Raw genomic sequence first — 14915 nt, forward strand, 5'->3', positions numbered from 1 at the left:
AGAGTCAGTTGCTTGTGATGATCCATTAATAATCAGTATTTTTATCTGTGAATTGGGAGCGTGCTTGTCTCTCTTCAATTTGTTGTCAGAATTTCCACCTACTGAGCCATGACTTAACAACTATATTTTTTGGCCAGAAGTCAACATTTTCGACGTGGATTCTATGTTCGGCGAGAATGTTGATTTGTACGGATGCAAATTGGAAAGTATTAGGGAAAACCAGGTCAAAGAGAAATATTTTAGGACTAGGAACCTGTGATTTGATGAATGGGAAAGCCTACGAAGTATTTTGTAACCTGGAGAATGGACACTACACCACTAAATTGATTAATGCGCTTATTAGAGACAATGGAGAGGAAATCTTCGATGGCAGTCTTCTACTTACTTAACAGAAAACATATTATTAAAATTTATATAAATCTTCCCGTGACTTAAATAGTGAAAATGAAAAGATTCTGAACTATGTTACCGTTCCTTAACTTGATAAGCAGCTGAATGATAAGTACTAGAAAAAAATGATCTTAAAGAAACAACCTGAGAGAAAGAGAGAGAGAGAGAGAGAGAGAGAGAGAGAGAGAGAGAGAGAGAGAGTTATCTATTATATTCAATGATGTGTGTCACCCTCTTTGCACGTTTTTGCCATATCCCTGTTTTATTATTCATACACTTTGACAGTGATTTGCTTGCCATTCCAAACTTAAATAAATAAATAAATAAATAAATAAATAAATAAATAAATAAATAAATAAATAAATAAAACTAATAGAGACTTGCCGTGTCGGCGTGTAGGGTGTCACACTCGCCGCTTAGTGTCATCACTATTAGATAGAGACCCATGGGATTAGTTTCCTCCTCCAGAGGTCAACGCCAACTGCAATCCTAATGGCGGCATCGGACACATATATGTAGCGGTTGTCCAGAAACTGGGAGGTTTCACAAAACAGTTAATTTAACGGTCCTCGCAAGTGTGACGCTATGACATGTCAAGTCAGCGAGTCAATACACCACATGCATGCTTAACTTATAAACTTAACACATGCATGGCAAACGAAACAGAAGGTTACGGGATGTACGTACACAGACGTTGGAGTGGTTAAATTTGTTTGATTGTCTGTTCAGAGGAGCAATATTGCAATATATAAATGTCCCGACAAGGTTCCCATACACCAGGCTTTATAAAGGAAAATCTTCGCTGCGTGTGTTTCCTTGCTACAGACCTAGCTGGGATTGACATACAATGAACGGCAAGGTAACTCAAGTTAACGATTTCTAATTTGTTTGGAATAATAGTAAGTGATAGAAACATAATCACAAGTGAAGAGGTCGAAAATTTAAGATTGATCGAAAAGTATGAAGCAGTATAATTGCTTTCTCGCAAAAACAAATATAAACTGTATCAATGACGCAAGTTGGCATGTTAGTCAATATAGTGGAATAACTGCGATCAAACTAGCTCAGTACCCCTTCTTGCGCTTTTAATGTTTTATAAATAGTGACAAAATTATATATTTACCGACATTATGTATGCTGTCCTCATTCTGAAGTGTGATTTGACAGATGTTGGAGATAAACCACGTTTTATCAGACTTCAACGCCATATCCTCGCATTTTGGGGCATCTCTCATGTAGGTTACTGTACTAACATAGCACTGACACATACTGGTACAGTAAATACACAACACTATTGTCAAGTAGAGAAATATTTGAATTGTCAGTAACATTTAAAGACAAGAATGCCAGTTCTGTGGAATAATCATATGATTATTCTTGGGAAACGTGTAATTATAGACAAATGTTGGGCGTTTCCAGGTTTGATGCAAATGTGACAATAGTTATGTTTGACTCATTTTCCTATTTTGACTTGTGCCGTGAGTTTTTGTTCAGATGCCGGATTGGCTTGCCTTGCGACAGGCGACAACGATGAAGTGGGATAGACGAACATCTGTATTAGTACTGCAGCACAGATATTCATAAACACATGCTTATGATATCGTCGGAATCACAAAATGAACTCTTTTTAGAAGACATTTCTGTGTGCATGGAGAGGGCTGTGTCGTTCTCATTCATAGAATATGTCACGCAAGTGCACACATAAAAGTCATGTAGCAATACTATAGCAGGGTGTAAAGTCATCCTCAGATCTGAAGATGAATGTTTCAGTGTGTACACTGGAAAGACACTGGGCTAGTGTGAATATATTACGGACATTGTATACACACCCACATATACATATAATTAATGCAGCCAGTCTTGGTTATCTCCCTTATATGTAAACTGTGTAAAATAGGAATGGCATTTATGTGAATGGATGGCTAAAAACGGTGATGTGGCTCTGTACGTCCGTCATGTCATATACAGGTTCAGGATTCGTGCAGTTTAATACCCGGTCAATCTGTGAATGAAGAAACTATAAACTATTCTTGGCATGTTATAGGAAGTGACAGTACTTCTGGTGGCTCTGGTTGGTGTTCAGTGCCTACCCAACTTCCCTCACCTCAGCCAGCCAGTCGGGGAGGGAGATGGAACAATCGATGAAACAGCCATCAAGTGCAAGACGTGTGTCCAGTTTACTAGACACACCGGTGCCGACCTGCTCAACGTCATTCTAAGTAAGGGCTGATGCACACTAATACACTTGTTTATGTGCAGCTTAGAGAAACATCAACATACGCTGTACATTTGGGCAAAGAGTGAGTAAGTGAGTGAGTGAGTGTGTTTAGCTTTACGCCGCTATATTCCATATTCCAGCTATATGGCGGCGGTCAGTAAATAATCGAGTCTGGACGAGACAATCTAGTGATCAACAACATGATCATCAATCTGCGCAATTCTGAACCGATGACATGTGTCAACCAAGTCAGCGAGTGTGTCGCATGTAACAATAATAAGCATTCCAACAGCAGTGTGTTTAGGGATATATGTGAGTTACCTTCGATCTTTGTACTTTGATATGATCACACTGAGCGAGGTGAAGAACAAAAATCACACATAACAATGTGTATGCAATGCGTGCGTGCGTGCATGTGTGTATTTGACTGCTGGTATTGGTGTGGGCGATCAGATGCCATGAGCAGGTCGCAGTCATCCGAATCCGCGGCTGATGCTGAGCCTGCTAGGGTACCAACATATACTTGATGCCTTCAGCATGATGCGGACTTATTGAACCACCGATCTTCACTCTCTAAACTGGCCAGTCGACAATTAAGACGCTAATGAAATTGCTTTCCTGATCTCATCCTCGATATCTCCAGGGTATACGTTCCGATGAATCTCTACTATACCCTGGTTGCATCTACGGCTAAGTCCGGTAAATTTATTACCTCCCTTGGCTGGCCTTTTATCCAATCAAACGTATACGCTGGGAGCTTGAACGAACCATTCACAACTCACATCTAACCTGTTTAACTTAGTTCACGAGTCGTGAACGAGTTCTCTGAAAGAGCAGAAGGAGTTCTTGCACGTATTTTGTTTTAATTTCAAAAACAAAATCTATCAATCAATGAATCTGTATGATTTTTTCGGGCAGAGCCGTAAATGCATCCGGGGTATAGTGGGGACTCATCGTAACGCATACCCTGGAGTTATCGAGGATGTACTGATCTATATATAATGAGAACCAACCATTTAACGTGATCATATTCAATGATAATTAATTTGTATTAGATAAAAAAGGATCACTGTCGAAATGGATCAAGAGGCATTATTAAAAAGGAATCAAACTTTAAACATATCCAGAATCTGTATATGTTTCGGCATATTTCTTTTCTTCATTCGGTTTGAGTAAAATGTCTTGCTAATTTCTACCTTATTAGAGATGTACATCAATGTGCCCTTGTAGGAAGGGATGACAGTAACGCACATACCTTATAACGAGGCGGTGGCGCAGCCTCGTAGTTAAAGCGTTCGTTCAACACGCCGAAGACCCGGGATCGGTTCCCCACGTGTATGAAAGGTGTGAATAACATTTCTGTCCCCCGCCGTGATATTGCTGGAATAGTGCTAAAATCGTACAACCAAATTCATTCCCTTCCATTAAAAAACACTTGGCGCTAAGGTTTTGTACAACAGCACCCAGTTTGACATGGAACAAACTGAGGTGGGATAAAGAACATATTGGTGAGTGGGAATGTCAAAGGGTATTGTCACAGAAAAAGACGTTAAAATATCTGTATGGAAATTATGAACTGCCTTCCCTGAGGACATCTCATCTCGCAATTTCTGTCTAACTGCCGACATGGCCACATATACAGATGTGAAACCGTGAAATGAAAATACAACTATCCGCAAGTCAGTGAACACAGAACATGTGTGTGCCATGTTTACACTTCAAGTACGGCTCCTAACAAAGTCTTACTTGCTAGTTTTTACATACCAAAATGATATTACCTCATCATAATGAAAGTCCATAAATGCAATTGTTGGTGTAATGTGATGTGATCTGATGACTTTTACTGTTCATTTATCAAGAAATCACGGTGACGTGAGGCAAAAGTTTACAACCTGTGCGTATAGAGAAATACATACATGCCATTGACAAGTAGCAAATGCGGTTTAGTGTAGGAGCCTCACATAAAACTTGTTTCTTGCAGACATTGGTGTTATTGGTTCCTGCTCTGAACTGTGCGGAGCCCTCAGCGAAAAGGGACAAGCTGCCATGTGTGGACGCCTCTGCAACTTTGTTGGCATCCAGGAGTTCATTCAACTCTTTGTGAAGTGAGTGAAATCAACCACACACAGTATACGAGTCGGAGGAAAGGTGCTGTGGTATAGTTAAACAACAGAGCTGGGTACGATGTCTGCTTAGAAGAGGTTAATGTTTTATTGCCTGTGCTCCCTCGACCATCCACTCCAATGTCTCCAAATATGAATGTATAATTTCACATGTGAGAGGTTAATCCTGTTTGTTAAAGACCAGGGGCTCCTTTCAAAAAGCAACCTTTACTAAGGTTAACCTTAACCCCCATTCTTTAACATTGCACTAAGGTTATCTATGTCTAGGGTAGCCTAGTGCAATACTAAAGAATGGAAGTTCAGGTTAACCTTAGTAAAGGTTCCTTTGTGAAAAGAGAGCCAGTTCAACAGTCATAGAACTAAAGCTAGAACGTGTCTAAAATCTCCTTCCGTCCTTTGGGATCTTTGCACATCTTGATATGGCAGCAGTCTGTAAATAATCAAGACTGGACCAGAGGATTCATAAGTAGTTTGCGTAAAGCCATCGTGTATAGTACTGAGTGCGATGTCACCAGTATTGTGCTGTGCGCACACATGTGTGAGTTACGCCGCTTTAGCGGTATCACGGCGGGGGACACATGAAATGTGCTTCACACATTGTACCCATGAGGGAATCAACGGATCTGAGCAATGTCTGATTCAGCAAGTGTATGCAAATTTAAGTGCGTGTAGACTCTGTGTGACTTTTGCGCTCAAAGAGAAAGAGGGTCTGTGCATACCTACCTCGGATATATTTATTTACTACCTCATACGCCAAACCTCCATTCAGCTTCAGTGGGAGCAATGGCACTGGTAAAAATACAGTAGATGTCACTCATTTCGAAGGAGCTTGTTTTGTTCATGCAGAGACAACGGTTTCGTGCAGTAATCTAACGAATTTGTAGACAACAAACTGTACGTCCAGTCATCATGGGCATGTTTTATATTCTTTAGCTAGAAATAACAATTTAAGTTTTGTTTGGGGCTATTTGGTCTATTCCGCACAGTGCACCCGTGGTCATTAAAGTTGTGCTATAGACGGTCACAGGGAAGTAATTGTAAATCACGTAACCATTAGCAAAACAGAACACCGTGATAAGGGACATAATAATCTTCAAATTTTATACGGGATTACCTCCCCTTGGTTCAGGTCACACGCGTGTGAAGTTTATGCGACACGTTTCAGCGGAGTTCGAACAAGGGAGTTAACTCTTGTACAAACACGATTACTTCCCTTTGACCACAACCCAATCACATGTTGTAACTGTCGACAAGGCGATCTTTTTCCTCACTGCAAGAAAGTTGTATAAAAGAAGAAAATAACCAAACGTGATGATGTACAATTACCTCCCTTTGATCACAACATCAACTACTGACTTCAAAGTGACATTTTTTGACGATTTCTTTTCTCTATGTGACGTCCATTTTTAACTCCCAGAGGTTCTCGTAATGGAAGAAATTAGCCAAACATGATCAAGTAAGGTTCCTTTGAATTCACCTGACCTCTTCCGTAAATGACACATGTCATCGAATAGGCACACAAGAAAAGCGTCGTTGGTGGTCAAAGGGAAGTAACTGTTCATCGTATTTCTTAAACAGACTTACTTCCCTTTAATGTAAAGGGACATAATTCTTAATTTGTTCGACACGATTACCTCCCTTTGATTCAGGGTACACGCAGTGTGTGAAGTTTTATGGGAGACGTTGTGTGGAGTTCGGGGAAGGGAGATAACTCCTGTAAAACACGATTACCTCCCTTTGACCATAACCACAGCAACTACCGACTTCAAAGTGACCTTTTTCGATGATTGCTTTTCTTCACGCTACGTCAATTTTAAACTCCAAGAGATTCGCATAATGGAAAGAAATACTGAAGTTTGATGATATAAGGTTCCTTTGAATTCACCTGACCTCTTCCGTAAATGACGTCATCGAATAGGCACACAAGAAAAGCGTCGTTGGTTGTCAAAGGGAAGTAACTGTTCATCGTGTTTCTTAAACAGACTTACTTCCCTTTAATGTAAAGGGACAATATTCTTAATTTGTTCGACACGATTACCTCCCTTTGATTCAGGGTACACGCAGTGTGTGAAGTTTTATGGGAGACGTTGTGTGGAGTTCGGGGAAGGGAGATAACTCCTGTAAAACACGATTACCTCCCTTTGACCATAACCACAGCAACTACCGACTTCAAAGTGACCTTTTTCGATGATTGCTTTTCTTCACGCTACGTCAATTTTAAACTCCAAGAGATTCGCATAATGGAAAGAAATACTGAAGCTTGATGATATAAGGTTCCTTTGAATTCACCTGACCTCTTCCGTAAATGACGTCATCGAATAGGCACACAAGAAAAGCGTCGTTGGTGGTCAAAGGGAAGTAACTGTTCATCGTGTTTCTTAAACAGACTTACTTCCCTTTAATGTAAAGGGACATAATTCTTAATTTGTTCGACACGGTTACCTCCCTTTGATTCAGGGTACACGCAGTGTGTGAAGTTTTATGGGAGACATTGTGTGGAGTTCGGGAAGGGAGATAACTCCTGTAAAACACGATTACCTCCCTTTGACCATAACCACGGCAACTACCGACTTCAAAGTGACCTTTTTCGATGATTGCTTTTCTTCATGCTACGTCAATTTTAAACTCCAAGAGATTCGCATAATGGAATGAAATACTGAAACTTGGTGATTTAAGGTTCCTTTGAATTCACCTGACCTCTTCCGTAAATGACACATGTCATCGAATAGGCACACAAGAAAAGCGTCGTTGGTGGTCAAAGGGAAGTAACTGTTCATCGTGTTTCTTAAACAGACTTACTTCCCTTTAATGTAAAGGGACATAATTTTTAATTTGTTCGACACGATTACCTCCCTTTGATTCAGAGTACACGCAGTGTGTGAAGTTTTATGGGAGACGTTGTGTGGAGTTCGGGGAAGGGAGATAACTCCTCTAAAACACGATTACCTCCCTTTGACCATAACCACAGCAACTACCGACTTCAAAGTGACCTCTTCCATGATTGCTTTTCTTCATCCTACGTCAATTGTAAACTCCAAGAGATTCGCATAATGGAATGAAATATTGAAACTTGATGATTTAAGGTTCCTTTGAATTCACCTGACCTCTTCCGTAAATGACACATGTCATCTTATAGGCACACAAGAAAAGCGTCGTTGGTTGTCAAAGGGAAGTAACTGTTCATCGTGTTTCTTAAACAGACTTACTTCCCTTTAATGTAAGGGGGCATAATTCTTAATTTGTTGATTCTTAACGGATAGAAATATTGAAACTTGATGATTTGAGGTTTATTTGAGCCATCTGACCTTTTCCCGTAAATGACAAACGACATCGAAAAGACGCACATGACCGGTATTATGGTCAAAGGGAAGTGACTGTTAACCATGTTTGTTAAACTGACTTACCTCCCTTTGGTGGAAGGGGACATAACCCTTCAATTCTCCGACACGGTTATCTACCCGTGATTTATGCACACGTCACGTGTGAAGTTTTATAGGAGACGGTGTTCGGGGCAGGAGAGGTAACTCTCGTAGAAGTACAGTGATTACCTCCTCTTGACCACGGACAAAACAGCGAGGGGCTGGGGTTTTTTTGCGCTAAATCATTTTTTGAAAGATGTGCAATTAGTCAGTTACGAAGGGTTATTAATCTCTTCCGTTAAAACTTTATTTTCATCTCAGAAACAAAAATCGAGACATGCAGAAAGGACATTATGACATACTTTATGCAACTAATGTAATATCCCAGATATACGAGTGAATTCAAGGGTTCGTTATGTTCTTATTAATCGTAATCCATCAACATTCCTTTAACAAAGATTTATTTTCTGCATTAGGGCTGAATTTGGCTTCACTTGACTTTTCTTGACTTCAGTTCATGAAACTGGATTGATTATCTTCAGATTTAGCATCACAGATCAAACAATTGTAAGTCTGTACTGAAGTCAGGTTGTATTGCCCTGAACTCCTTTTGCAAACTTTCTTCTTCCTTCTATAGGGCTAACTTAGACTCATTCTACTTCTGTGAACTTATCACTGTGTGCCCAATCTTCGATGATGGTGATGCCAAAATCACACAACTCTCAGTGAAACCAATGGTGGCACCACAAGGTATGTTCACCAGTTGTCAGGAATAGATTATGTCCCATTGAAAGCAGTGGACTTGATGTGTAGAAGTTTTCAGTTTGAGCCAAATACATGTACCTAAAGGATATAAATCTTGCTTCTAAAATGACTGCACATATCTTGTTACGGGTTTTCAGACACTAAGAACATCTTTTTGCCTTGATTATCATATGAACAGTTGTGAAACATGTCAGCGACTCATTAAAGAACTTTATCAGGATAACAGGTTATCAACATGGAAAGACAAGTATAGATTCACAAAGAGCAGTGCATGGGTGTTCAGTGTAGGTCTGTGTCAATAATCTGCTGATTAATGATCTAAGTGATAATTATTCATTCGGTGATTGGTAAAATGAAATAAGTGCTTTGTTTCTACCTTAATTAACTTTCAAACTTACATATGTACACAGTTCAGTTTTTACAGATATTTTAAGAATGAAAATGACCGCATATTCTTAATATGAGCTTTAGTTGATTTCCATCATGGGAGACAATGGGGTTCTTTTTCTTTTGATTGGATTTAGCTGCGTGTTCGCTTAAAACATTATGTTCAGCAGTGGTGATGTTGCCAAATCAAAATCAAATAACATAAGTGAATTTGCTCAAAGTATTTGATTTGTTTTTGTGTTGAACTATACTTTGCTCTTAAGGCTATTCCTTCTTTCTCCCCAGCCTCAATGTTAAAAATAGGTGTACAACAGTGATCTGTCAGAATTTGATTATCTTTTGATCACCTAATACTAATCTGCTTCTGTAATACAATGCATATTTCAGGCAAGAGAACAATTAACTATTCCTACACCTCTGGCAATGGGACCGGAACTGGAGAAATTGCGATTGTTGTTCAGACACCTAGTGGAGTTCCTACTGGTGAGTCACAGTGAGGTCAGTGGAGAACGTCAGGATGCATGGACAATACATTGTCAGGTTCTTTGCAATGGTTTGCTCATTATAATCTAACAACAGAAGAGAAAATCAGTTTGGATTTATGCCACATTAGCCATATTAAAGGAAACTCATGCAACCAAAACTGACCTTTACATGTTTGGAGAGCAGCATTCCACATTCATGGAGAAAATCTGCAGTTTAATGATAAATATATTCCTTTACAGGAGATACTTTCTTCATGCAGAGGTCTCCACCTGGCACATACTCCAACAAAATCATCCTCATGGCTAAGCCAGACCCCCACTGTGACCCGAAGAAAGGACCCTGCCAAAAGTGGTCACCTGGACACTATAAGCTCAGTATTAGTTAGTATTAAGGCAGACTAAGTGCCACATGTGCATGTCACTTGGACTCAGCTATGTGTTGTTCTACATCCAACCATATGCTAGTGAAGAAAGAAAAAGATTTAGGTTTGGAATCTCTTTTGAGTCCACTTGGTTACATTAACATTACATAAAATCTGGTGATTTCCTTTCTCAAAACTATGCCAAAGACAGAAGCTGTTGAAGAGGTATACCACTCAAGGAACTATTTCCAGTGTGTAGTAAATATTGTACATAGTGTAATGTTAAAAGCTTCCCAGAAATACATAATACTTGGGACAGACAGATCACTTATTAGCCCCAACTGCACAACTACAATTACTTTGAGGCCTCATGTTTATCAAGTACATGTATTTAGTTATCCTTCAGACTTACCGAAAACATTCTTTCCCAGATGTCTGTTACGGCAAATGCGGCAGCAGCGACCCCCACAGCAAGATCTATGACACTTGTGAGGTCAATTTTGTCATCACATCCTAGACATCTCCTCTTTGTATGTAGAAATAAATACAGAAATGTCTCGGGTTTGAATTCAGGGTTCTGATACTATTTTGGAAAGTTTGCATCATACTCATGAAACATTTTACACAAGGGAATAGTTTGGTTAGGTACCAGGTAACCTGGTATCTTTGTTTAAGTTAGGAACATGATCGCACATATGCTATTGGGATGTTCTACATGCACCTTTAGAAGACTGTGGATGAAGATGCTCTCTGGAGACATAAAGTATGAAAACTGGGAGAAAATTAAGCCTCTCACAGTAGATTCTCTCTGCATTATTCTGGAGTCATTTTTTCTTATGAGGCACAAACATTATGTACATACTCTTAAGGATGTTAACATCTTGCCAGCAAGACCCTATTGGGTTCATGGTTTGATTGATCATCACTACCACTTTTCTTGATGCAGTAGTAGTCGTCATTCAAGTGCCATGACTTTATTGATGGCCTGTCCTGTTGTGGAATGTCTTCAATACATTGTATCATAATAATAACGTAACATTTAACATATTTTATATTTGGGATTACACTTCCTTAGTTAAAGGGGCACTGGTGGTTTCTTTTGTTATTGTTTTTCTCCCATGAGTACCCGGATGATATCCCAGATTTCGTGACTGGTTCATGATCTCTGCTGTGGCCTCCCATATGCGCAATTGATAGTTGTTTATGTGTAGACTGATCAACAAAGATGCAGTCTTTTACTTCGTTATGAAAACAAATCAAACACCTTGAAATTTACTCATCTGCCAGTAGTGTAAAAAACCCTGTTAGGACTGAAAAGTAACGAAGTCAGTGTAAGACTTTATATTTTGTCTTATAAACCTAATTAGTTGCTTGTCACATTTGTATGCATTTTCAAAGTTAGTAAAAAAAACCCACACAGTCTGCTTATACTTACAGTGAATTTCCAACTTGATTTTAATATCTAAACATTGTATAGATTGCCAACGTGAATCATATTTCACACAACCTATTGCATGTTATCTGTAATACAGATTCTAGAACGCTACAAGAAATAAATTAAAAGAAATTGCAAATATTAAATTTAAGACAGACGAAAGTTATAGCAACAATGTCAGGCTATTACCTCGTTCAGGAATGTATCCATTTATATCCAATTAAAAGAATGATATTCCATTCATCTGCAGCTGCTAAATACTCCTGCTCTATGTCTTGTGTCTTTCAACAACCTAATATGCGAAAACGTGACACATCGTTTGAAAATTTTTCACACTGGTGTGTATACATAATCTCACTGGTCACCCAGGACAGCACACCTGGCAACTAAGTGTATGGTGTCCGCCATTAGTTAGCCGATAATGAGAAACAATCAATCAAGGCAGTGGCGGTTAATTCTTTGTAGGAAGGATATTGTTTTTACACTCGCACTTTATAACAGGGTGTATTCAGTACAGATTACGTAAATCTACACTCATAAACACTGCCTTTTTGACAAATCCGCTGTGGAAGTAATTAATCAATCAGTGTGTTATCAGTTAATCCTTTGATCGATATTTGTTTTTGTAACTCAGCTGATAAACCCTCTTGCATCACTTACATGCACATATTACATAACATGCAATACATTTGTCACTACAGACCTTAATTTATAATGTTGAGTATTTACTAAAGGCTGGAGAAATGCCAAATGGGAACCTATGTCGAGTAATTTTAGTGGTGTTACCACTATTTATACCCATTATGAATTCATTAACTGACCATCAAGTGAATGATGACAAATAACACGTGTAGGTTTATACCATCAAACGCGAGTTACAGCAAGGAAGATGTAATCTCTATGTCGCATGCAGCCTGAAAACACTTATGGGCTGAAACTGTTTTGAGGATACAAACGGAACTTCATTGTTACATAAGAAATGCACATAGCTCTGTACTTGGGTAAATGGGTGTAATCAGGTTTTTTAACATAAGAAAATTTTCAGATTTCTCTACAAATGGCAAAGTCACTGTTACTAGATTAGAAATTCAGGTAAATCAACTGTATGTTTTTTATTATCATATATAATAAACCAGGGTCATAGCTACCAAATTTTACGTATAATGTTTGCTATGACAGCTGGGCCAACCCTCAAAACTATCTAAATATAAAGCTTTGCAATATTTCGGACTTATATGAAACAAATGGCTTGCTAGGTGTATGTAGACATCATATTTTCACATGACATGATTAAATGTCGAGGTAAAGACAAAGAAATAGGATCAAATTGGATCAGTCACTGTACCATCCAGGCATCAGAAACAATACTACACTGCTGGGATATTTTGTTACAATCAGATAAGGAATACCATGGATATTTTTGAATAACAGCATGTGATGGGCATCCGGCCTCCTCAATTTTTAGGGTGAAGAAGTTCTGCTATTGTGGACAGGAGCTCAGTCCCTTTGTCTGTAAATTTGCTGCTTGGTTTCATAATTAGACCGTTGGTGAGAAACATTATTCGCTCCGCATCAGTGCCCCTTTAAGTACAAATTCTTGTACTCTTTTTAGTTGAGTCTCATTCGGGATTCGAACCAACACCCTCAGAGTCAGGCACCTAATCACTAGCGAAGTCAGCCTCCTGACCCGCTCAGACTACCAGCTGTCCGATTTTCATTTTTGTGCAGTTGCGATGGCTGAACCAGTTATAATACATACATTTGACCACTTTCTACAATGCATTGTGTAATCATAACATCACTAATGTTCACTCTGGTCCACACTCCACATATAACTTGCATCCTGTTTACAACTAATATGACAATTGTATAATGCATCATTAGCCAGTGCTATCCCTGGGCCCATCTATGCTATTGTTTTAATGAACTGGATCAAACTACACACCACACATATTCCCGCGGAAGTACTGAGTATCAAACATAGTGGGCAAACACTCTCATTTATTTACACGAACACATTCACACAAAACAATCTTACAATAGATCTGAGAAAACTGTATCAGAATGACATATAAATATGCCATTAATAACATAAACCAGTTCATTTTCAATATGTTCAATTACAGATATGTCAGCTGTTGGAGTCATGTCTTCCTCTAGCAGACAGCATTACTGTCTAAAGCTACACTCACACCAGTGGATACATGAACCTAAATTGAACCATGGTGCATATAAAGCAGCAAGAGGAAATATGGCACTAACATACAATTTATCTCCAGGAATTTTCATAAATATTGAAAGCTGGTGTACTTTGCTCCAGACATGTATGTATGTTCTCAATAATAATCATCTTGATGTTGATATACATGCAGCATGCCTAAACAGCATCGTATTTGTTCTGTAGATGTTCATGACAACTACTGTTAAATGGTCCACTGTCCAAGGAGATAAATCCTGCACCTTTCAGAGGATCATATGCATCACAGAATCCATCTGAAATCAATGAAGAGATTATTATACATGACTGTGTCTTCACTATAACTACATCCACGTAAACCCCTATTTCAAAGCAGGACCACACTCAAGAGGTATTCATGTTGAAACCTATTGTCTGTCATCATCATCATGCATATATGTTACGATTAATTTCTTTGTGAAGATTTACACTCAAATGTTGTGTAGTCACATAAAGGTAGGAATTGGGATATTCAGATTTGGCAATACTACCTTAAATCACTCTTTTTTAAACTCTTCTGTCCTCACAGGTGTCAGACCAGACATTTGTACCTTTTCTATTGGCTTGTTTCCTCCAACTGTGACCAACTGCATGTATTTTTGAGCTGTAAGGGATACATTTTAATCACAACTTAGCTGTTTGGCCATCATGATAGTCAAAAACGATACACAAAACGTGGGTTAATGTACTTAATGTAATGTAATAAAGAATAGATGCATATAAACCAAAAATCTTGTAAATAGAAATGTCTGCACATAACCACCTGATAAGCAAATTGTTTCAATGCGTTTTTCATCCAAAACTGCAAACTACCGTGCAAAAGTATAAAAGATGACACTCTAATGTTCTATGTTGAACACACTTCCAGTGCCACTGTTCCAGACGATAACCTCTCACAAAACTTACTATTTGTCAATTTATCCCATTCTGGATTTTCATCTTTCTTTTTCGACTTGTATACTTTGTATACTACAATGCCTAATACGTTCCAAGCTGCAAGGAAATACAATGCACTTTTCCACTGTATTCGGCCGGCTTTTGTTGGATCACCATATCTGTACCGTCTCATGTTAAGCAAAACCACAAACACGTGGTAAATATGTCAACATCTAGGAAAACCGAATCGTCTATATAGGAAAACCGGAAGGAGAATAT

General features: G+C 38.7%; 1 protein-coding gene and 1 long non-coding RNA gene across 2 annotated transcripts; one reads left to right on the forward strand and one right to left on the reverse strand.

Moving 5' to 3' along the window:
* Positions 1 to 1520: 1520 nt before the first annotated feature.
* LOC137295287 (countin-3-like) lies at positions 1521 to 10657 on the forward strand. Its single transcript, XM_067826601.1, has 7 exons — positions 1521 to 1625; positions 2435 to 2609; positions 4590 to 4713; positions 8728 to 8840; positions 9630 to 9725; positions 9968 to 10108; positions 10521 to 10657. Exons 1-7 carry the CDS (start codon positions 1521 to 1523, stop codon positions 10604 to 10606), a joined length of 840 nt encoding a protein of 279 aa, XP_067682702.1. The 3' UTR covers positions 10607 to 10657.
* Positions 10658 to 13496: 2839 nt separating this feature from the next.
* Positions 13497 to 14913, reverse strand: LOC137294389 (uncharacterized). Its single transcript, XR_010957519.1, has 3 exons — positions 14667 to 14913; positions 14252 to 14364; positions 13497 to 14017 (listed from the first exon to the last, which is right to left on the reverse strand). It is a non-coding gene; the product is annotated as an uncharacterized lncRNA (long non-coding RNA).
* Positions 14914 to 14915: the final 2 nt, after the last annotated feature.

The sequence above is a fragment of the Haliotis asinina genome, chromosome 8 (genome assembly GCF_037392515.1).
Source record: "Haliotis asinina isolate JCU_RB_2024 chromosome 8, JCU_Hal_asi_v2, whole genome shotgun sequence".
Taxonomy (NCBI): Eukaryota; Metazoa; Mollusca; class Gastropoda; order Lepetellida; family Haliotidae; genus Haliotis; species Haliotis asinina.

Coding starts and splice junctions, on each gene's coding strand:
- LOC137295287 (XM_067826601.1), top strand. CDS start 1,521: ATGTATGCTGTCCTCATTCTGAAGTGTGATTTGACAGATGTTGGAGAT. Junction 8,841..9,629: donor ACCAATGGTGGCACCACAAG/GTATGTTCACCA, acceptor TGCATATTTCAG/GCAAGAGAACAATTAACTAT. Junction 9,726..9,967: donor ACCTAGTGGAGTTCCTACTG/GTGAGTCACAGT, acceptor ATTCCTTTACAG/GAGATACTTTCTTCATGCAG.